This window comes from Clytia hemisphaerica, unplaced genomic scaffold, assembly GCF_902728285.1.
Source record: "Clytia hemisphaerica strain Z4C2 unplaced genomic scaffold, Clytia hemisphaerica genome assembly, whole genome shotgun sequence".
Taxonomy (NCBI): Eukaryota; Metazoa; Cnidaria; class Hydrozoa; order Leptothecata; family Clytiidae; genus Clytia; species Clytia hemisphaerica.
This window is the reverse complement of record NW_027103473.1, coordinates 1780702-1805183: the sequence shown is the minus strand read 5'-3', so window position 1 is coordinate 1805183 and position 24482 is coordinate 1780702. Positions and strand designations below refer to the sequence as shown.

Below are 24482 nucleotides of genomic sequence, written 5' to 3'. Positions count from 1 at the left end.
GCTCCAAAACCCGGGGGGGGGGCACTGACCTTGGTAAATTTGGGACCCTGTCAGATATCTTCAGAGCCTAAAAAAGGGCCCCTGACCAGCGGCACGTCCCCGTTCCCAATTTTGCCTGAGTGTTTCCCCCGGGCTCAAAAATAAGAAAAAGTTTGATTCAAGAACAATTTGAAATGAATAAATTTTAAAATTGAAGGTAGAAGAAAGGTTGATGTCAATCGCATTCCTCTTCACAGAATTTCAAGATCTAATTACCTTAAAGGAAGAAATTTTGGCGGGAATTTAATTTGGCGGATGGACGAAAAAACTAAATTTGGCGGGAATTTAATTTGGCGGTCGCTTAAAAATTTAACCGTCAAAACAGCGTCAAAACAGCGAAAAAATAGCAAAAACACCTTAAAAGAGATCATATTTTCAAAATGTTTAATTTGGCGGGAATTTAATTTGGCGGATGGCGGAAAAAAGAAATTTTGGCGGGAACTTAATTTGGCGGATTTCAGTCAAATCCGCCAAATTTTCTTTCCGCCAAAATTTCTTCCTTTAAGGTAGCAGTATCTTCTACAGCCCACTATGTTCAACAGCCCTATAGAAAACCAGTAATCTTGTGAGAATTTATTACCCAGTTGCTTGGGATTAAAAATGAAGGAGCTAAATGCCAAAGGGGAAATGATCGAATTGACAAAAATTCTGGCTGAAATTTCGGGGACAAAAACGTCAAAATATATGGACAGCACACTATTTTTGTCTAGAAAGCTCATAACAAGGTAAAAAGAACTACTGCCTGTCAGTAAGCAAAAAATGCGTAACTCGTTAAATTTAAACTTGCAAAAATATATTCTCGCTAGAATCAATCCTCTTTAAAAACTTAACTCCTCGCCAAAATTAGTTTCCATAATTAACGTATTTTCAAATGGGGACAAGAACTCAGCTAAGTTGTTTAACAGAAAGAAAATTTCCAGAGAGCCAAAATCCCTTGGTTTGTATAGGTTCACTACAATCTGTCAGTTAATATATTGGCAGTGGAGCATGGCGTTCTAAATTCAAGGCCTAGCAAGCGTGCTTTGACGTCAAAATCCTGTGGACCTAATTAATGATGTCATTGCAGTGTTGACGTCAAAAGAAAGAAAAAAATCTAACGTTCACACCCCCATTTTTGACGTCGTGCAAGAAAAACAACACCGAAAAAATGGGTAGAAAATGCATTGTGCGTGGCTGCAAATCTAATTATAACAAAAGTAAAGCGTCGCAAAATGATAATATACGAATCAGGAATGAAGAAAAACTAGCCGATTTTCGTAAAATTCCAATGTATGGTTTCCCAAGCAAGAAGAAAAGACTCTATGAAAGGCAGCGCTGGATCAAATCAATTCCGTACCTTACCGAAGAGATCGTCAATAATAACAATACACCAGCGGTTTGCCGTAAACATTGGCCAGAAAACACTACTTTTGAAACAGGTGTGTAACCTTATTGCTTTCGTGGAATATTTGAACAAGCTAAATAAAGTCTTCGGATAAGTTTTTCTCTGTTCATAGCTTATCTATTAACATATTTTCGATATTATAAAAAATCCAAATCTGATGCTTGTTTTTGTTGAAAATTTGTATTTATAATTCACTCATAGGCCCATAAGATACAAATCTACAACACAAAGTTCAATTAACTCTTAAACGCTATGTTTATTCTTTCTTTAGGTCAGAACGGCCTTCCTCGACCAATCGAACCACCATCAATCTTTGATAATATACCGTCCAGTTCTATTCCAACACCTCTTCCACCTCCAAGACCAACAAAACGCACGTCTTTCGAAACTCGCAGCCAGCAGGAGGATGAGATGGAAGAGTTTAGAAATCGCGACAAACTAAAATTGAGGACATCGCCAACTCCGATCGATTGACATTACTCGGTTTGCCTATTGTCGCATTTCAAGTCAATGGTGAACAGTGGATTCAATCTGGTGAATATATATCAGGAATACCATCATTTTCGCTGAAAATATCGAAAGATTTGAGATTCATTGCGTACAAAATGGGTGTTCAATGTACCATAAAATCCCTTTCGAAAAATCGTATCACTCATCTCGATTCATGGTCGTGTCTTGAGGAAGCACTTTGCTTTTTGAAAAATAGTGAATTCACTCGGCATCAAACCATTTTACAGAACAAATAGAATCTATGAAACCACCTCAAGTCGGAAAAAAACTCTATTCTCCGCAAGTACTGATGCGAGCATTCGGCTACTTTTCTCAATCTCGTTCACTCTACTCAAGGCTCCGATCCGATTTCAAACTCCCCTCAATCAAGACGCTAACCAACATCTCGTCCAAAGTCAACAACACATCCGACAGGACATTTATCAACGAAATCATCAAAGCTATGAAACCTGACCAGAGAAAGTGTATAGTCATGGCAGACGAAGTGTATGTAAAACAGTGCCTACTCTATCATGGCGGAACCGTCTTTGGTCAGGCAGAAAACAACCCATCCAGTTTAGCAACTTCCGTACTCGGAATTATGGTGAAATGCTTATTCGGTGGTCCAACGTTTTTATTCAAAATGATTCCAGTGAAAGCTATGACTGCTGCTTTTTTGTTCGATCAAATTCAGCAAACTATTGCTCTGTTGCGTGGCGCTGGTGCCGATATCAAATCAATAATCGTCGATGGAAATCGAACGAACCAGAATTTCTTCAAGCAGTTTGATACGGTCACAGACAAACCCTGGTTGACAACTGATGGTATTTTCCTTCTGTTCGATTTTGTTCACCTGATTAAAAGTATTCGAAATAATTGGTTAACAGAGAAGACTGGCCAACTCACATTCAAAGAAGATGATGATACATTCGTTGCCAAGTGGTCTGACCTTATCCGATTACACGAAGTTGAAGACATGTCAAACTTCTGCGGAGTTCGTGGCTTATCAAAGTTGACCGAAGTCGCCGTACGCCCCAAACCGGTCGAACGGCAACGTGTATCGACATGTCTCCGTGTTTTTTGTGAAGAGACGTTAGCAGCACTTAAAGTTCACCCACAGATGCAAAACATGAATGTCACCGGCACTGTCAAATTCATCGATAAAGTCAACACTATGTGGAAGATCTTAAATGTTCGAACCGTTGGGAAAGACATCCGACACAACAACCCGTTAGAAGCCGTTATCAACTCTTCTCAAGATTCTCGTTTGCAACAACTTATTGATTATGCTGATTGGTTTCTCTCAATCGGAAAAAAATCGGGAGGAAAGCGCATGAAAACATTGACTAAAGATACATCAAATGCACTCCACCATACTCTAAATGGTCTTGTGGAGCTGACGAAACATCTTCTTATGTCACCTCACCAAAAATATGTTATGATTGGAGAATTTTGCTCAGATCCATTGGAAAAAGAATTTGGAAAGCTGAGACAAGGTTCCGGAGGTGAGAACACTTTTTAATTTCTTCTAATTGAAATGAGGTCTTCATTTTAAACATTGTTAATCATTTTACGGCTTGAATTGTTTACCCACGTAATTATTAGTTTGCGATGCGTTTTTCGATTACTTACAAGTTTACACCGAAAATTCAAAATTTTCCTTTTATCTTCATCTACAGGAACGTATTTTATCACTGCTCAACAAGTACTCGAAAAACTCGATATCAAGAAAACCAAACTTTTGCTAAAGTTGAATGTCGACCTGTCCGTTTTACGAGCTGAACCGGGTCATTGTTGTGACAAGTGTTTTTTTGCTCTTGATCGTGATGGAATAAGTTTGCTCAACCAGTTAGAAGAGGAAGAGATGTCCATCCCGGTCAAAACGAAAATGTCTCTTATATATATGGCCGGTTATGTAGCTCGTAAAGATGAGATGAGTGAGCAGGAGTTATTCGATGCTACGATGTTTTACGCTCAAAAGTACGGGAAATATCTTCACGAGCTTGACCGTGGTGGTTTGAAAATTCCGACTGATACGATTTGTCAATGGACGATGTTTTCATACATAATGTTCAATCATATCCGACATCTCGTCTGCCGAACATCACTGTCTGATGTCTTGATGTCTATCGCTCACACATACGCTTTTGGCTCTATCACTAAAAATAATGCTATGATATTATCGAACATCTTTCTGAACAATTTCTGCAAATCGCAGACGCCTCGCTCCTCGAAGGAGGCGAGCCAGAAAGTTCTAAAGCTAAAAGAAAAATGAAACATCTTTTTCTATCATCACACTCTGAGTGCATCCAGTTCTTTCAATTTTCTATAGTTTATTTTTTTGAATAAAGTGTTCAGATTTCATTGTACTTAGGATATCGTAGTGAAAATAACAGAAATGATAAACTAATTTATTCCTAAATCATATTGTCTAGATAAACATTTTCCGTAGCTATCTCTCTGAAAGATTTGAAGTTTCATCGTAAAACCTTGACTTTTTTTCTTTCTTTTGACGTCAACACTGCAATGACATCATTAATTAGGTCCACAGGATTTTGACGTCAAAGCACGCTTGCTAGGCCTTGAATTTAGAACGCCATGCAGTGGAGTCAAAAGTTAGCTCTTTTCATAGTTCTGAACCCCCCCCCCTTAATCAATGTTACAGACCGACCCATGTCCCCTGTACCAGCTCAGAACTCCCCAACATTGATATTTGGGGGAAGGGGATCATTAGAAAGAGTTTTCTGCCACTATTTTCCTGACTAATTGTAGTTCTCTTGGTCAATATTAAATCAATATTCAAAAACTGTTACTATATATGGATATAAATCTAAAATTGATCGCTTCCTTACACTTATCAATAATCTGAATTATATTCAATCATAGAATATCTATGATCTACTATAGTTTGGGCCCTTACACTTGCTCAAAATTATAGGTAATATTGCAAACAACAGTAACACTTGCCCTTTGTTCAAGAAGAGAAATTTTTTCTCTCTCTTGGAGAAAAATTGAATGGAAAGTGTTTTTCTGCATAAGCGAAATCAATAGTTTTTCCTTTTTTCTATTGTTGAATATTGACTGGAAGGGGAATTAAATTGAAAAATTTCAATTTAAATCAACTCTCGCTCAATAATCGAACAATAGAGCACTTTCATAAATTTGAACATCATTTTAAATTCAACTTCTCGGGTAACTTAATGCATGTCCCAAAAATGCATTAATTTTTCCGCCCCAGTTCCAGTCCCTAAACCATAACAAACTATACATTTTTGGAAGCGTATTTGAATGTAGAATACCGTATCCGGTGTAACTTAAATTCTTTCTTAGCAGAATTTGAGTTTTTTTAAGAAAACTTGATTATGACGTCATTATTTATGACGTCATAATTTTAAAAAGTTGAATATCTCGAGAAACATAAATCAAAACTTTATGAATTTTGGACCAGTGATAAAGTACATTGAGATGTTTCAAAATTTTTTTAAATTATTTCCCAAAATTAATGACGTCAGCAGAAATTGCAAGAATTCGAATTTTTGCGATAAAATGCTGACATCAGCAAATTTTTTAAAAAATATTCTCCTCCTCTTGATGAGTTCTATCATTGGTCCAAATTTCATAAATCTTTGAGTATTAGTTACCCGAGTTTGTACCTTACATTCAGCAATATTACCTCAATAGAATTTATGATCTATATATAGTAACAGTTTTTGAATATTGATTTAATATTGACCAGTGTATCATGGCCTTTAAAAAAAACATTGAAGTATTGTCAACATTTATCCTCATTCGCAATTTTTTGTTAAATTTTCTGAATAAATTATCGTAAAAATTCCACTTTGTTAACATTATTTCGTCAAATAGCATTTTCAAACTTTTCGGACTGATAGGAAAGAAGTCAAAAAATATATTAAAACAACAAAAGTTTCAAAATCCCCCAAAAAATATTTCCAAAACCATATTACTGATTTAAATTGTTTTAATCTTCTGAAATTAACAGATAACTTATTCCCAAACACAATTTGTTCTGATGAAAACGAAACCCAAAATGAAGGTCCAATCAAAGAGAATCAAGTTAATCAGAGGTGTGTTCTTCAGTTATTATTGAAGAAGATGAGATTTTCATTTAATGAATCCGCATTAAGTACAAATCTTTCCTTATGAAATAAAAATCTTTCCTAAAAATGAATTTTGGCAATACATGGGCCCCGTCAACGGGGGGGCCGGGGGGTCCATGGCCCCCCCACTTTTTGGTAGACCATGTCATACGTAAAATTTTCTTCGTCGCCCAACCATGATGGGCGACATTTTTTTCCAAAATTTTGGCCCCCTCACTCAAAATGACTCGCCGGGGCCCATGCAATATCATTAGAATAAAAACTTCGTTACAATATATGAGGATGTTCTTCGAGTATTTAGGTGATACAAAAAATTTCAGAAAGAAAAGTTCCATTTGTTTTCAAATTAATGAAGATAGCACCTTATAGTTCTACAGGGAGGTATCAATATCTCAGAGATATATGTGTACTAAAAGGGTTTTTGAGAACATTTTGCATATACCAATTTTAACACACGTGTATTAAAATCTTTGGGGACACTTTGACGCAACCACCCTGGACAAATTTGTCTTCTCAAAGCCATTTTTCTCAAAAGTTTTGATTTTTGCAAAATAAAATTCATTTTTTGCACAAATTGATACTTTTAACCACTCTTAAACGATTCTTCTTTATAAATTGAGCAAACATTAAAGACATTTGAATGAATGCAAAAATAATTGCAAATGAGAAAATTTTAAATTTTGTTTGAAAAATAACGGAGAATTCCAGGAGAATTCTGCAAAAAAAAAAATCAAAATATGATAAAAATCACTAATTTTAGTACCAATGTAGTAAGAAATTTCTCAATTTTTTGTCTAACCAACTTTGTACTTAAGTAACCATGGTACTAAAAGAATTTTTTTGGGTATAGCACCAAGTCACAGAACAACATGTCTGAGATTTTAGTACCGACCACCCCCCCCCATGCCTTAAAATATTAAGAATTTTTTCGGCTGGAAAGAAGTTTCGCATATTGGGCTCTACCAGAAAATTTTTGTACATGGAGGGTGGAGGATATATTGGATACATTGTCCGGGGGTAGTGAAAAATCTACAAAATTCGCCTTGTTTGGGAGGCAAAACTGCTCTGTTTAGGGGTAATTATGAATGTCCGGGGGCTAAATTTCCACTGCATCGTCCACCATATTAAATTTTTCTCTGGGAGAGCCCATTCAATCAATTTTTACGAAAGTGTATTGTCTGTGGTTTAGTGGAAAGCTTTGGCTGATGTAGCCCCTTTAAGTCGTTTTATCTTATTTAACGGCAAAAAGTACAAGTAGAAAATAAGAAAATTGCAATAAAGAAATAATTTTATCCTAATACCTAAAAAAAAAACTCATCTACCAGTTGCCCACCATCTTTGAGTCAATACGCCCTCAGGCGGTTTGATGTTTCCTTCTTTAATACAACTATCCAAAAACATTTTCAATCGAGTGGCACCCGCCTTAGCATGAGATGGCGTAATGGCGTTAATCTTTGGCATAAGCTCATCTTTAACCAAAGATAAAAGTTTCTCAAATTGCTTTCCGAACCTTTTCAACATAGCATGTCCGGCAACTTCCAAAAAATCAAAAATGATAGTTGCCGTCACTAGTTCGACTGGTTCTAAATTCAACACGCGTGTAAACCAAACCCACCCGTTCTCCAAACCATGAGGGTGGCCACGCCCTGCTAAATCAGGGGGCATCTCCATTTGAATAATCGAGGCATACAGTCTTACATAACCAGACAGTTTATTCAAATATTTATCATCCTCTTCAACTTTTCCATCATCGACATTATAACCAAGCATCTGATAATATTCTGTCGAAGAGATTTTATCAGTCTTTGGAAAATGCAACGGTACTAAGTATGGACATTTCAAATAGAAATATCCGAGTAGAAGATCGCCGACATCGGGGAATAGTGTCCATATACCAGCACAAACAGCTGCGATCGGGAATGCAGTTTTGAAAGAAGACGCAACTTGCGATTGACCTTGCATCACAAGTTTCTTGGCAGTCAAATCTTTAACTAGTGCCTGTAGAGAAAAATAAAATCGTCGACTTTTTATTTACAACAGTATATTAAAGTAAGCGACTCAAATTATGAGAATTTTACTTTTCATTATCTGTTTCAAATTTTGTCTGAGACACGTGTTTGTATTCAAGAGAATCAATCATCCGATTTCTCAAATTGTATCATCATAGACACATTAGGCCTTCAAAAGTACAGTAAGTAATTTGGGGTATTAAAAATACTCCTCAGGAAAGAAAGGGAATACTAAGACAGGGACTTTTTAGGTTCGCACGAATCAATAAAGTATGTCTCAAAATAATTTGCAGCGGAGACAAAAAAAGGCTGTAACTTTTGATATAGTTCGAATTAGATTGCGGTTTTGTGTTTGTTGAAAAGACAAACAGAAGTTGAATATTATCATAAAAAAATAACTGATTGGGAAACGAAGATTGAAAATGAAAATTGGAAATGAAGAAGAAGATCAACTTCTTCAATAATTATCATTTTCACACGAGTGATTCTTTAATTTTAGAACATCATTAATATGAAAAAAAAATTCAAAGAAACTTATTCCATCGAAAGATATAGTCCAAAGTTTATCACGCATTTATGACGTTCTAAGATCAAAGAATTTCTGATACGAAAATGAAGATCATATCATTATTCTACAAGAAGTTGATTTTCTTCTTCTTCTTTCTTCTTCTTCATTTTTCATCTTCGTCTTTCCATTTTTCTTTTTTTTTTCTTTTTTGATAATATTTCACTCCGGATTATCTTTTTAACGAGCACAAAACCGTTATCTACTTCGAATTCTTTTTAACAGTTATAGCCTTTTTTGTCTCCTCTGCAAATTATATTGAGACAGACTTAAGCAATGCTCACAAAAATGAGGCAGAGGTAATTCAAATTTCCTCTTTAGGCTAAATAAATTCAAACTGATTGAATGACACACATAGTGACTCTTCAGTACCAGACAATTCCTAAAAGTATAGGAAGAATTACAAGGACAAGTGAGAAGTCAAAGACAAAAACACTCACCATTGCCGTTTCATTCCCTTTGGTGGATATCTTTTTTCCAGAGAAAACAACTTCACCATTCTTTAACAGTGTGTTCAATTTCAAGATCTTCTCCATCAAATGTTTAGGACTTTCGTCCGAAATCGCATTGATTTGCGTATTGACCACTTTGAAAAGGTCAAACTTCTCTTTTTTGACGGTCGCATCAGTAGATTTAGACATAGGTTGATGCTTCCTTTCGGTATCTGACACCAATTTTCTCAATATCAGGTAAATATCAAAAGCGTCTTTAGCTACGAACATGTTCAAAGCCTTCTCCATGAATGGATATATGGGAACCAGTTCAGGCGCCGCCTCCTGGACGCTGGGTGTGGGTACGGCCCTGCTTGGTGGACTAGCAGTGGTGGTAGCCTGGTTGTAGGCAGGGGGCGGTGCACTAGTGGGAGCAGGTTTAGAAGCAGCATCCTTTAGTTTTTGAGCTTCTTCCGCTTTTCGTTTAGCCTCTGCCTCAGCAGCTTCTTTCTTTCTCAAAGCCTCCGCTTCCAAACGTCTCTTTTCCTCTTGTTGCTTCTCCTCTTCAACCTTCTTCAAAATCAAATCACATTTAGAAGAACAATCTCTGAAGAATTGCAATTTCTCAGCCACAGTTCGATACTTAGACTCAATGTGGGTACCATCATCACTTTTCGTTGCGTTTATCATCGTTAAAAACGCACCGTACTCGTTCCTCATCTGCATGGCCAACTGTTTGTAACCATCGTTAACATTTTTATTACTATTTGCTATGTTCACAACGTTCTCAACTAGTCGCCTTCCTTCATCTCCCATTCGTTGAGCCAACGCCTTTTTCTCCTCTATAGCCTTTCTCATCTCTTCCAAACGATTCCTTTGATCTTCGATGGCTTTGATCTCCATCTCAGCTTGTTGTTTTTGTCGCTCGGCAACCAGTTTTCGTTGATTCCGTTTTTGCACAAACTCGGAAATCTCTTTCGATTCTCGCGGTGAATCACGGTGCGTTTCGACTTGCGATCGTCCGTAAAGAACGCGCTCCTCCGATCTTTGATTAATATCATCCAAATTACATCGGTGTTCGAAGTTAATCTTATTGATGGCATCTTTCATGTTTTGTAAACGAAGATTCGTAAGCTGGTTCAATGCCTGGTCATAAGATTTGTTAAAATCATGAAGTAAATGTTCAGGACTGACGGGTGGAGTTATCAAACGATCATTTTTGTTTTCTGCTGCTTGCTTTTCAACACTTTTGTTGCTGATGTTTTTGGGTCGATCAGTGGGCTCATTGTCTTTCTTTGACGAAGATGATGGGGTCCTTCGTGTTATCTTATCATCGTACATCTAAAAAAAATCAAAAGGAAAAGTATGTGCAAAATAACAAACTAACCGAAAATGAAATTAGCATCAGGGCCAGCATTTTGAGAAGAACCACCGATAAAAAAGTTTTTATTTGACGTCAGTTAGTCAACACGCATTTTGTGCAGTTCTTCAAAAATGGTTGAAATTTAGCAAAATCAAAAACATGAACGAAAAAACCGACAAAAAGCAAGAAAAACAACCATTTGAAGAAGCTAAACAAAACCAAACATGCACTCCCACTTCCTGCTCAGATGACGATGACCAAAACCGTCTAAAATGCCGAAAATGCCACCGCATGGTACACTACGAGTGCACACAATTACCGCTTTATCAGCTGCAAATTTTTGCCAACACTTATAACGAACAATATCTATGTCAGAATTGCGTGCGGATAACACGATCTCTAATGAGTAAAATAGGTGAGAACTCGTATCATATGATGCAGAGGGAGATTGAGAAGAAGGACGACGTCATTAAAAAGCTCAAAAACCAGCTAGCCAAGAACCGCAGCCTTAAGAACGATATCGAAAACATCTTAACCAATAAGATGGCTGACTTTGAAATAAAAACCAAGCAGATTATAAAAGAAGAAATAAAGCAAACGACGAATTACATAGAGAAAACATCAGAAAAAACATACGCTGAAATAACTAAGAAACACAAGGATAATTTCAAATCAGCAGTGAGAGAACACCAACAAGAAAACAAGAATGAAGAAAGAGACATCGAATCAAGAAAACGAAATATTATTATACATGGAATGGTGGAATTAGAGGTAGACAACAAAGAGGAACAACAGGAACAGGACAAAATAGATATTGAAGGTATACTAGGTAACATTGGCGTTCAAGATATCAAACCGTCCCACCATCATCGCATTGGACAAAACCAAAAAGGGCTACATTGGCGTCCAATCAAGTTGATCTTAAAAAGTATAGAGGAAAAAGAACGGATAATGCAAAATCTGCATAAGCTGAAACGATTCAATGAAATTGGTGGCTTTAGCATCACAGACGACTTCACCATCAACGAAAGAAAAATCATTAAAGATATGTGCCAAAAGGCGAAAAAAATGAATTCAGAAAATGACGATTTCGTTTGGCATGTAAGAGGAAGCCCTAGAACAAACCTTCGCCTAGTTCGAAAATCTAGGACAAAGACCAAAACAACGTCTTCTCTTCTGTCCATATCTTCTGACGACTGGACGACAGATGAAGAATTAGACAATTTATAAATCTAAAATTATTTCGTAGAGGTCGATAGACCTGTGAAATATAATTCTATGAATAAAAAAAAAAAAGGGGGCAGAAAGAAGATTGACATTTGAAGAACCAAAAATCGCAATAACATCAATCGTTGTAAAGATTCAAAATCTTTTCTCGCTCGCTCCGCTAACATGTTCTTCTGTGAAAGCGTATATAATAGTGTCAAGGAAGTCCTAATATAATTTTTTTTTAATTTGTGGAGAAATTTGGAAAATTTCAACTGTTTATTGCAACTGAATATTTTAGCTGTTGAATATCGTTCAGTAAAACTTGAAAGGGCTCTTCTTGCATTAACCATGACAAACCGACCAGAAATCCCAATGTCTTTATAAAAATACAGTAGAGTGAACATGATACCTTTCTATTCTGGTTTCCAATGGAATGACTTTTGGTCATTGTAGCCAGTCGTGAATTGGTTTTGATAGAGAAGGGCGATATACGCAACTCAGGTGTTTTTGAGGTCTCATCGAAAATCTCATTCCAATTTTGTTGATCATACTTCAACCTCCCTTTCTTTGTTTGTTTTAATTGAGCCACAATGCTGTCAATATCTGCCATTTTTGTTTTTGTCTGTTGAAAGAGCAGAGGAGATGTGGTTAACATTTTATCAAATTATCAAATAACATTTAAAATGGTAATAGATGGTAATTTTTAAATAGAAATTTTAATAGCCCCCAGGGCTTTCGACCCCGGAGACTTTTGAAAGTTTGTTCCACAAAAAAAAGGGTTATTCAATGTAAATTGTGTTGGAGTTCGAAGGTTAAGATAAAATATTTTGCTCATTTTATATAAAAATATATAAAAAAATTTCAGCCTCACAAGCTTTGATTTGAGTCAGTTTGAGTAATTGAAGCCAACATTATAAGATGAAGTATTCAGCTCCCACGTTAAATGATGAGAGTTCAGCTTCCTCCCACGTACATTTTTAGGTCCACTCTAAACATTTGAAACACCTTTAGCCCCCACCTTTTTGAGCTTTTTGGAAAAAAATGACAATATGTTGTGTTAAAAAACTTCAGCATGTACCAATCGTATCAATACCAAGTATAAGTATCTATATTCAATCTCCAGTCAGATTCCAATACTCTGCACATGACATACATTCACTCTAAAGGCTATGGCTCTGTAAGAGAATTTACCCAGGTTGTACTAACGCACTGTGTAATACCTGTCACACTTTATAAATACACCCTGGCGCACTTTTAACACCTAACGTACTTTGTAATAAAAACTGACACATTTTGTAATAAGAGCGCAATCTGCTATCACCACCCATTGCTTTAGTATATTCTAACTTTGAGGCCCCAGTGAAAAATCTAGGGACGTGCAATATTTGTAAAAGTTATGATTTTTTTAAATCTTGATAGTGCCTAGCTTAATAAAGTCACTTTTTCCACTTAACAAAGTGCATATTTTTTGAAGACCTCTTTTTCTTGCAAAATGTGAACGGAAAAAGGAGATTCTAATCAAATAATTTATCTTAAGCAAGGTTGTTCAAGGTCGATTTTAAAAATTTTCTTAGAGCTAGGCAGAGCTAGGGGATAGGGAAAGCAAAATCTGAAAGTAGATTTCCCAAAGTAAATTTGTCTGGGGAGAAAATTCAAAAAGTTGCAGACATAACTCATATAATATATACTATATGACATATACTCATAACTCACATATGTGCGCACACAATTGACTTGCTAGAAAAATGCAAGGTTTGAATCAAATAAGGCAAATTTTCTAATTCAATTATTGATTAACAATCGAATGTCGAGTACTAAAATTTCAAAAAAATTGTGAGTATTCAATCACTTTCTTAACAACCCTTCAAAGACTCGATAACAGTTCGAGTACTTTGATTTTTATTGACAGTATAGACCTAACTCTTCATATATATACAAAAATTACGGGAGAAAACGCATATTTGGACTTTGTACCCTATGCTGCACGCATGCACTAAAGCTAAAGTCCTGCAAAAGCGGGACAAAAATCTGTTTTTTAAAGTTTGCAAAAAAAACGCCACATAGAAGATCTTTCAAATTCAGTATGTGAGTACAGTAGAGTATAAAAAAATACAACTTTTCTATTTTTCCTTTTTTTTTGCAAAAGTTCTAGGAATGAAAATAAAGGTACAATGATAATTGAATACTATCCACTGATGATCCGCGGCACTATTGTTAAGCTAGAATCGCTTTGCTTACTCTTTGCTTGAGAGAATGATTGACGGATTAAAGTTTTTCACCCACGCAGGAGCTTGGGGGTGTTCTGCAAGCGTTCTCGACTCAATCCTTGGACTGCGGTAAAAATGGTAGATTTAGCTGTGAAAGATTATTTTGATAGAAGTTGTTGGAATGTTTACAAGGCTCTTGACAGAAAAGTTTATTGTCAATGATGACAGTGTCGTTATTAATTTTGTTAGATCTGATACTGATGCTTGTAAGTGCACTTTATAGTTTTGATTCCCATTGAAGAATCATATTCTGGTTTTCATGTTATTAGATGCTGTTTTAGAGCTTTAGACATTAGAGCTAGCCTGATAGATTACTTTCGATAACTTTGACAACTCCAATTACCAATTAATATGATATATCTTTAAGAAAAAACAAAAAAAACTGACCTAAAACCAAAGCACAAAAAGAAGCCCCGCCATTAAGATTGACCCCCTTATTTCCCAGCCATTTTCCCCGCCATTTTGTGTGCCTTCGATCTGGGTTTCCTCAAGTAACTCATATTGCGTTTTTTGATTGGTCAGAGAAAACGAAACTGAGAGTGGTCCTAAATCCGACAGCCCTACCTAAATCTGATGGGGTCTTTCAAAGATACAAACTAAAATAGAAACAAACTTTTTGCTGTGACACAATGGAAGATATATACCAAAGTGTCAACTAAACTGAGAGATTTGATACACTGAACCAATTGAACCAAAACATTAATTGCTCCTTATACAAAACATAATTTTTTATTACAAAATTGATTAGGTGAAAGGTGATTATTTTTACAACTCGCACTTTTTTTATCACATTAATTGACATCTTGACATTTTAGTCATCTTGTTAGATGTTTTGTTTCGAGAGTTCTTGCAATATAGTTTATTGTTCAACTTGGAGAGGGAATGTTTGTACACATAGAATTTTTTTCATAGCAGTTACCGTGAGAGGACCTAAAGCTGACACCACTGCCTAATTCCGACCCCCCAAATAACTGTTATGAAAAAAAATTCTATGTTTACAAACATTCCCTCTCCAAGTTAAACGATAAACTACTATTGCTAGAACTCTCGAAACAAAACATCTAACAAGATAGCTGTAATGTCAAGATGTCAATTAATGTAATTAAAAAGTGTGAGTTGTAAAAATAATTACCTTTTATTCTGGATCAGTTGCTCATGTTTAAAACAATAACAGTTTTGTAATAAAAGTGACTTGTGCGGGAAAAATACGAAACAACTTGGACTGGTTTCCATCAAGAAACAAACAGACTAAATTGTAAAAGTGGCGCAAAGTTGAAAAAAGGGCGGATGTGGTAGCACTTAATATGTGGTAGCACTTAATTTGAATAACAAACATCAAATCAATGAGGCGGCAACTATCAACACCCTCTTTACCACCCATAAGTCCGGATGTTAATTTACAGAAGGCCCGCAATCGGTTAGCTCTTCATTTAAGTGTACTCTTTGACGACATATATTATCTTTACTAGAATAGGAGCAAGGTGTCATGTAATATACATAATAATTGTAATATACGTCGTCTATTTGTATTCTTATCATGTAATATATAATATAATGTAATATACGTCGTCTATATGTATCCTTACACAAAGTCCCGGCCCCGCAATCAAGCCAAGTGCCAGTGTAAAGTAATAGAAACCAGGCTTGATTACATAACGTTTCAAAATGAGCACGCTCGTACACAGACCTCTTTTATATTTTCGTGTGCTTTGGAAAATCAAAACATCTCGTTACTTTTTATGATGCTGTTACTACTGTTGTCATTTATGACGTTGTGCATATTGCAATAAAAAAATACGTTTTGTTATAAGAAGCAATTATTGTTATTTGGTTCAATTGGTTCAGTGTATCAAATCTCTCAGTTTAGTTGACACTTTGGTATCTTCGTTGCGTCACAGAGCGAAAGGTTTGTTTTTATTTTAGTTTGTATCTTTGAAAGACCCCATTGGCTTTAGGCAGTGGTGTCGGCTTTAGGACCTCTCACGGTATTGGGGGGTCGTATATTTAGGCAGGACTGTCGGATTTAGGACCACTCACGGTAGTGGTTTTCGCGCGTGAATCACATGTTCGGAATAAACTTGGTTTCAGATTATTTTGAAGCACGGTAACTTGGTCTAATGTCGACACCCCTCCTCTAATTCCGACACCCTTTTTATCAGCTGAAATTTATAGAAAGGTTGAAACTGTTTTTCTTTGCTTAGTGGTTAGAAAGGAATAATCCTTTTTCAATCAGTGATTCAAGCTTTCATATTATTCCTTTCTCTAAAGAAGGGTGTCGTCGGAATAGACCTTTTTTCAAAGAGGACGTCCTGTTGAATAATTATGTACTCCAGCCATAAAAACAATGATAGAGCCATGCATAATTACTGTATCATGCATATTGTAATAATTATGCATTTATCATTGTTTTTCTGCTGGACTACATAATTATTCAACAGGGTGGACTCTTTGAAAAAAGGTCTATTAGATGAGGGATGTTATATATTATCAATATTAGACCAACTTACAGCACTGACTGAAAACATATTTGATAAAATCGAAGGCTGGAAAGTACTCAATACAATCGAAGGTATTCAATATAATTGAAGGTATATAATCGAAAAGTAATTGAAATGATTGAACAAACAGTTACCTTAAGGGGATTAATTTTCGCGGGGATTATATTTCGCGAATTTCGCGAGTTTTTCCGAAATTCGCGAAAATTAATCCTCGCGAAAATTTTAAAAACCTTTCGATTCGCGAATTTCGCAAAATATAATCCTCGCGAAAAATTTAAAATCATGATTTTTGCCTGAAACCCTAGGAAAATGAAAGAAATTCGGTCAAAAAGGGGCTGATTCGCGAAATTTTAACCCCGCGAAAATTTAGATTTCCCGTTTTCGCGAAAATAAGTCCCGCGAAAATTAAATTATTTCGCGAAAAAATTGTCTCGCGAAAATAAGTTACCGCGAAAATTAATCCCCTTAAGGTACATCAATATGCCTTCTTACCTGTCTTTAAAAATATAAATAAAAGTAATCACGGAAAAGGACGCGAAAAAAAAAGACATAAGTGTGAGAACAGAGTAATCAAACTCGTTAGAAAAAGTACCATTAGAAGTCATAAAAAATCAACCTGAATAAATGCAATCGAAATTCCAGAGAACTTCATAATTCCCCAAACAACATTACATTACTATGTCAAACTCCCATCACATAAATTTTACAATTACGTCAGAGTAGACTACGCTCGTCACCGAAGAGGTTTATTTGGAAAGGGTAATTATATTTTATTGTTCGCTTCTTTTTTAAAGATTCGCCGGGTTGGAAAAGTATGAATTTCTTTGTACATTTTTTACCTACCCCAAATATTTAAGAGGCGGAGTTTTAAACGAATCGTCAAGTTGACACGAACGATAAATGTATCAAGGTCTGTTTTATTTACCCCCTGGTGACTTAACAAAAGAGACTTAACTCGATGTTACAATCCAATTATTGAAAGTTTGTGTCGGCCTTTTTATAATGAGCGAGACATACGTTCTCTGATTACGCAATTTTCATATTCACATTTTCGAGGCATTTTGATGTAACTGACAAATCGAAAAAGGACCCTGCCGACGCACCGGACTTAACGAACACCGGACACGCGAAAGTCCGGTGTAAAAAAAGTCCGGTGTAAAATGAGAATTCTTTTTACCACCGGACAATCTCTACACCAGACTTAAGGAAGTCGTATGTCCGGTGTCGGAGAAGGATATTTATTTCCACCGGACAATCAAAACACCGGACATGACCAGTCCGGTGCGTCCGGTGTTTCTTAATTTTTTGTTTCATAAATGTCCGGCGTCCAAAATTCCCTGTATGCAACACCGGACTGACACCGGACTTATTGCGTCCGGTGTAGCGAAAGGATACTTTTTGCCACCGGACAAATACACCGGACAGTCGGTCCGGTGCGTTGGCAGGGTCCTATTGAAAATGGTCGAAGAAAATGCCATAATCTGGAGTTGAGTGAGTACTCAATCACTGTTAAAATTGGTATGTGGTCACTGACCACCTTCAATCATTATCAATCATTATTGATTTGCCTGGGCAGCAACCAAGGTCAACAACCACTATACCACAGCGCCTGTAGGAAAAACCATTCCCTGGTAATGATTCGATAGATGATTCTCCTGACTGCCCTTCTGACTATAAACTTTTAAACGTGTTTTAGGTAGCCCTTATGACTATAAACTTTTAAACGTGTTTTAGGTAGCCCTATTGCATTCCATTATCAGCTGAAGCAAATGTTAAAAAATTAATTCAAGAAGCTTACTACTAGGATTAAATTCTGTTAGAAATCCCTGCAAACTTTAAACCAATTTCTATCCATGAATCTTTTCTTTGGAATCTGCTTGTTGCATGTTGAACTGAAAAGTTTGATATCTTTAGACAGTCGGGTATGGCTGGAAGATACCCTGCAACTAAATTTAAAATACAGTTTTCTCAATATGGAGGGCTATCATGTATATTACGACTTCCGAGGCTATTAAAGTAATTTTCAGCTGAACACGACTACATTACTTTCGTTTTCAGGACTGCTTCTCAGACGTGGATACCTAATTCGGTTAGTCGGAAGAACGGAAAATGAGACCCGGTATTCCCGAGTTATTTTTCAGAGTTAAAATAACTGAGGTATAAAAACGATTTATTTTAAGTTTTGACTTCATCTTTGGAATTTTGCGACGTTATTTTTATATTTTGCTCCGTTGATTTAGCTTTCTTTTCAGACTTTCCGACTTTTTTTTCGTTTTTTTAATTTTTTAACTCGGAAATTTTTGCTTCCCGAGTTGCTTTTCCGAGTTGCTTTCGAATTCCTGCTCGGACATTTTTGGTTTCCTTTAGCGTTCCGAGTTAAATTCAAAGTTCCGGGGGTAGAGGATTGTATAAGGATTGCAAGCGTTTTGTTTCGTTCGACGCGTTCGAAGGATATGTCCGAGACAAAGTGCGAAAGTTGGCCCTGTAATATAAATACACCAGTGTCCCAAAAAAAATTTGGCACCCTCAAAATTCGGACTCCTTATTGATGTACTTTTTAAAACGTATAACAAGTGTTTTGACTAAAAAATTCGTACAACGTCAAAAAATCGAACAATGAGAGACTGAATTTCGAAGATTTTGTAATTTCAGCCTAAAATTTTATTTTAAACTATGGTCCAAATTACGAGAGTTAATGACCCTGTGACTTCGTGAGCCAGGGAGTAAAATGAAAATTGGAAAATTGGCCTAAATTGCATGTCTTTATGATCGGGTTATGATCAAAGTAAAAAAAGCTCCAAGCTCCATAGGCTAATTTGACGTTCCTTGAGTTTTATAATTTAAAAAAGAAGGATTTTCAAACTGCGTATTACAGTTCAGTACTCCAGTTGATCAAAGAGAAATCTATCGGTAGGAGTTCTATGGAAACTGTTCAAAAATACGAAAAAAAGTGGCGTTGTCAATAGTAATTTAAGTTTTCTTCATTTTTTAAAGAATGGTTATTGTTGAAATTGCTAATTCAAGTTCCTTGAAAAAGAAATTTTACATTTATTACAACGTAGATAATTTTATATTTCTTTATGTATTTCATAATTTTTATACAATCTTAAATGTTTTTGAGAATCTTTCTACCAATAGACCTATTTCATCAATCACGTCACGAGCAACGCTTAACCTGATAACAGCTGTGGAGTTTTCTTAACGCGACACGCTGAAGCTCGAAGATCGCTAAAAACTAACTGTATATTTTCGCCCACGTCTTTAGAGCTTCAACGTACTGGGCCAGAAAATACGCAACCTGTTATCAGGTTAGCAACGCTTTACCTCGTTTTCAAAGTTTTGCTATTGGTAATTGATGAGTTCACTCTATTCAAAAAGTAACACTTGATGCCTCACTCGGGCTGCAACTTCCTCCACCCCCATAATATCCCACCCACCCCCACCTTAAAAAGCGTTTTCACCTCATGCTACCATGCTGCAGTTAAAAGGTTTCTAATTTATTAAATCACCATAAGAAATTTTTCAGGCCAATTAATCAATCACTTGTCATCTTTGATCATGAAATGATGATGTAATTTCTTTCAAATTATTGACAATGTGACAATATATAGAGAGTAAGGATGCAGGAATTAAAGTGCCGGAAACTTCTTTCTATCGAGAAAAAAGAATGAAGACGTTTATTGTTGTTGTTGTGTACAATATTACTAAAGGGAATGATTTTCTTATGACAAAACTTTCGATATTGTGATGTTTTCGTATGGTGGTGAATATGAGTGAAAAATAAACATGGTCTCATTAGTTGATGGTCATCACTTCTTGTTGTTTTATTTTGGTCAACCATTTTGTCTGACTGTGCTTTGTTTTTCTATTCTTTGTTGACGTATTTTTCCTCTTTTACTTTGAGGTATTAATCCAGAGAATGGGAGATTTGAAACTGTTTGGTGTTTTTGGGTCGATTTCTGAGTCCTTTGATTATCGTTATCAGTAACATTTTCTTCTTTTAACGTGAGTTTAAAGACCTTGGTTTGGATGAAATAAAAAATTGTGAGTGTCAAAAAAATGAGTGGTATTTTTCGTTTGCTGCTTGTATTGATTTCATTGGTTATTTCAGATTTTGCAGAAGCGGAGAAGGTATGTCATATTTGAATTTTATTATAGAAGTTTTCCAAGTCTGAAGTCCATGAAATTTTAGCATGATCATCCGTATGAGGATGAAGTCCGTATAATTCCGAAGAAATCAATGTAAAAAGTATATGAACAGGATACAATATGTTTTGGAAAATCCCGATGTACAACTATCATCAAAATTTCATTTTTGCAGAAAGTCTTGATTGTTCGGCGGAATAACACTTTCGACACATGGACAGAACCTGATGGAGGGTGTGCAAACTGCGCATGTCGAAAACACTCTTCATATATGGTCACCAAATCGAACAAAAGATCGTGTTTCGATAATGATGATGTCAGCACAATTTATGGTACGATTTCTTCTTTCATTTTAAGAAATTTCTCAAATGCTCTTGAACAAATTTTCTCTGCAATTTTGTTTTTTAAATTCTAGCAAAAATATTGCAAAAATATCAAGACAAGTCTTTGGATGTCCTTAACTTTTTGGGTTTTAAGCTTCAAAATGTACATATTCACCTCTTTCTGAATATTTTTGCCTATTTTCCTAAGAAATCGGGTCTTTTAGAGACTACAAAGCCTTAGAATGTTCTTAACTTGTTCTTAATATTTATGTAAAGATGGAAAAAAATGTTCCTTTTGTAATAGTTTTTGAACTTTTTGCTTGTCGGAGAAATCTTTGGGCCATAAACCTTAAATTACTTTTTCAATACTGTAGGTAAAGATTCGATTCTGACTTCTAAAGAAGGTCAAGCTATATTCTATGCAACATCGGAACGAAAATACAAATCATGGATTGTAAAGAATACCTTTGAATTATATTCTTCTGAAGGAAAACAAATCACATCTTCGAATTGTCAGAATGTAGAAATATCAAAAGTTAATGTTATGAATTTCGATTATTGGCAACCCTGGATTACTAAAAAGAAAATTGGCGACCATTTTCGATTGCTAAAATTAGGAAAATTATCTGCAATTAGTATTATGGTATGTCTTGACTCTAAAATATTTGTGGTTGAAAATTTCAATTAAACATTATCGATTTCGAATGCAGTTGGTTTATTTGCCGGTTTCAGTTTCCAGGTCTTTTTTTTATTTTTTTTATTTTTGTCAAAAAGCATGTGACAGTGTTTTCAGTAGAATAAATGTGTCCTTTTCAATATTTGCATTATCTTTCATTGATTTTAAAATCTCTATTTGAAGTTTCTATTTTAAATTATATCATAACCTGCAACTAGATACCTTTGACGAATTACGCAACGTTGCGCGGCCATTTGGTGAACATCGTAGTCAGTTGTGGTAATGCAAAAGAGGTTCACAAAGCGTTCAATGTCTTTGTTAAATTTGGAGGTCAAAGAAATTGTAAGTATAAACAACAAATATTACACCGAATAAAAAAATTCCGACCAAATGACAAATGACTAGATTTAAATCCAGAACATGGGCGGTTGCTCTGAGAGGAAATACTCGATTCGAAAAGGACTATACACCCGCACCCAAAACGTGTCTAAAGTAATAGATCTCATACCCCTTCTCCATCTTCTTCTGAGACAGGGAGTGTAACCTATTTCAAAAGGTTAGTATCTCTAAACTCCTCTTCACAAGTAGAGATGAAACTTTAAGAACAAATTCACCTATCATAGATACCAAAGGTGAAATCATCAAACAACTCCCTTCTTCAAAATCGACGACCAATGACGATGATGAATCCTCGCTGAACCAAAATTCAAAGAATACACCAAAGACATCAAGTTTAACGATGATAGTGATTGGTGCATCATTGGGAGGCGTTGCTTTTCTTGTTATCATCGTCGCTATCATTCTATTCATACTCAATAAACGGTAGGTGTCGAAATTTTATTTGAACGATACCACATTGATTTCATCAAATTCGTCGGTTTCTTTATCTATATAAACTAACTTTCCCACTTGTACTGAAGAGAGGAGGCTTCTATATTCCCGTACTCCTAAAATTCCCAATATGCAAATATGCATGAGTTTTTTTGCCGCTATACTTCAGCCTCGTAAAAAACAAGCAAACATATTTTCCTTTTGTTTAAGAATGTATTGCTTTGTCAGGAGAAAAACAGAATCAAAGACCAACTTATCCATCTCTACTTGAGTCTCATAATCAGTTTCTCTATTTTCATGCCTAAATCTCATGCCTAAAGGCTAGATAAAAACTTTGATTTTTCTTTTGTTATAATTTAGACTGAAGGAGCAACATATGGCCGTCATTAAAAAGCAAGAGGTATGTATGTCAATTTTCGAAAGTTACCTTGAAAAATATTTGCATTATTCTTTTCGTTGGCATTGTTGTCTGTTACTGGGAAGTATATTTGTAGCCTTTCAATTCAAATGAAAGATTGCTGATTCGACGTCCTCGAAACTGAAGGAGTTAGAAGTGAAACTTTCAATCTAACGGTCATGTACTATATATTAGAGTGTAGAGCATTATTTTCTAAATCAGGCATTCATCTGAAAAATAACACAGGTTGTCAAAGATGCTTCTTTTCTATTTTCTATAGAGTAATATCTAACACTAACCTTTTTATCTCGTTATAGAATGGGCTTACTTTGGATGGCTCAAGAGGTAAATATTACAGTTCTAATGTACTAAGAAAAGGTGAAGAACCTCATGAATGGAAGAAAAAGTATATTTTGCTACGACCTCCCCGGATCTGCCGGTTCTCTTAAAGAGTATTGCTAGTTGAATTAACAGAATTTTAGTTCTAGAGAAAGCTTTTTTGCTAAAGAGTGATGATTATTTTGAAAGATTCTTGCCGTTAACTTTGAGACAGGGGTGTTTTTGAATCCATTTTCATTCTATCACTCAGTGATTGTCAACAAAGATGTATTAGAACTGGCGCACGAAATCATCCAAGAACGAGCTGAAAAAATGAAAAGCAGACCAGATATTATTCCAGAGCAAGAAAAGGAATTAGAGTTCAAATTCAAAATGGCGAAAGACTTATATCAATTAACTGATAACTACTCTATTGACTCTGCATATGAAAAAGCTATCGATCCGGTAAAATCCCGGGAAAATGCAGCAAATGATACGGAACTTTCTTTAGATACAAATACTGGGTCATTAGAGCGAATGTCATCTATGAAAGGATCGTATACAGAAATCATTCTAGATCCAAAAGAACCTTTAAACGTAAGACAGTCTGTAATCTATGAACCAGTTATTGATGAGAAATCAGGATATAGTGAACCGAACCATGATGTTTTGATCGAGAGACCGTATCAAGGGATATATTTACAACCAGTAGATGGCGGGGGCGGTAGTGTGGGCGTAATAAAAGAAGAAGATGATGGGCAAAGCAGTGACGAGGATGCAAATTATGAAGAATTCCAAGGATGAAATACGTTCACGTGTTCAAATGATCGACTATAAGAAAATCTTGTAAAATATGACGAAATCTTCGCGGTAGCGTAGACAAGAGGGGTGTAAAATTTGCGTAGGAGAGCAGACTTTTATGACACATTACTTATCTTTTTATATTATGAATAGATAATTACTGTATCATAAAAATCTGCTCTCCTACACATATTTTGCGCCCCTCCTATCAACTGCTTCGACCGAAACTTTACTCCAAATTTTCTTCCAAACACAGTATGTAATTATAAGAAAGACCGAATTTTTCGTCACCGTATCATGGACCTTTACATAAGATATTCTTTTGTAGAAATTACGAATTCTAAAGTAAATATGAATACCCTAAATAGAAAAACTATAAAGAAAACTTCAATGAAAAATATATTCTTAAAATTTCGATTTTCGTTTTGACTTGTTACTCATACCTCATATAGAATATCTAAAAGCTCATGGTATCGTACAATGTTATCTTTCCAATTAACTCTTTATCTGATATTCCGATGGCGGATTGGCGACGGCCATGCTAAAGCTCTAAAGAAGAGGGCCAATTTCCCATCGGAGAGGAATGATAGTCGGCCTTTGATGTGCCGCACCCCCAGT

General features: G+C 35.6%; 3 protein-coding genes across 4 annotated transcripts in view; 2 read left to right on the top strand and 1 right to left on the bottom strand.

The window, feature by feature from the left end:
- Nucleotides 1-2167: 2167 nt before the first annotated feature.
- Nucleotides 2168-4302, top strand: LOC136798459 (uncharacterized). The gene is made up of 2 exons (XM_067055071.1): nucleotides 2168-3417; nucleotides 3592-4302. The coding sequence occupies exons 1-2, from the start codon at nucleotides 2175-2177 to the stop codon at nucleotides 4185-4187; spliced, it is 1839 nt and encodes a 612-aa protein (XP_066911172.1). The 5' UTR covers nucleotides 2168-2174; the 3' UTR covers nucleotides 4188-4302.
- A 2912-nt stretch (nucleotides 4303-7214) lies between these two features.
- The window catches only part of LOC136798461 (mRNA export factor GLE1-like), a 75833-nt gene continuing 58565 nt past the window's right edge, over nucleotides 7215-24482 (bottom strand). For both annotated transcript variants that reach the window (XM_067055073.1, XM_067055075.1), the window contains 3 exons: nucleotides 12017-12229; nucleotides 9045-10376; nucleotides 7215-8028 (listed from right to left, as the gene is read on the bottom strand). In XM_067055073.1, the coding sequence (XP_066911174.1) occupies nucleotides 7345-8028; nucleotides 9045-10376; nucleotides 12017-12229 (2229 nt within the window). In that variant the 3' untranslated portion in view covers nucleotides 7215-7344. The remainder of the gene's footprint in view (nucleotides 8029-9044; nucleotides 10377-12016; nucleotides 12230-24482) is intronic.
- On the top strand, nucleotides 19989-24034 carry LOC136798457 (uncharacterized). The gene is made up of 8 exons (XM_067055070.1): nucleotides 19989-20503; nucleotides 20694-20850; nucleotides 21216-21484; nucleotides 21736-21859; nucleotides 22141-22339; nucleotides 22709-22748; nucleotides 23063-23090; nucleotides 23335-24034. Exons 1-8 carry the CDS (start codon nucleotides 20432-20434, stop codon nucleotides 23865-23867), a joined length of 1422 nt encoding a protein of 473 aa, XP_066911171.1. The 5' UTR covers nucleotides 19989-20431; the 3' UTR covers nucleotides 23868-24034.

Coding starts and splice junctions, on each gene's coding strand:
- LOC136798457 (XM_067055070.1), top strand. CDS start 20,432: ATGAGTGGTATTTTTCGTTTGCTGCTTGTATTGATTTCATTGGTTATT. Junction 20,851..21,215: donor TGATGTCAGCACAATTTATG/GTACGATTTCTT, acceptor TCAATACTGTAG/GTAAAGATTCGATTCTGACT. Junction 21,860..22,140: donor ATTTGGAGGTCAAAGAAATT/GTAAGTATAAAC, acceptor CACCTATCATAG/ATACCAAAGGTGAAATCATC.
- LOC136798459 (XM_067055071.1), top strand. CDS start 2,175: ATGAAACCACCTCAAGTCGGAAAAAAACTCTATTCTCCGCAAGTACTG. Junction 3,418..3,591: donor GCTGAGACAAGGTTCCGGAG/GTGAGAACACTT, acceptor CTTCATCTACAG/GAACGTATTTTATCACTGCT.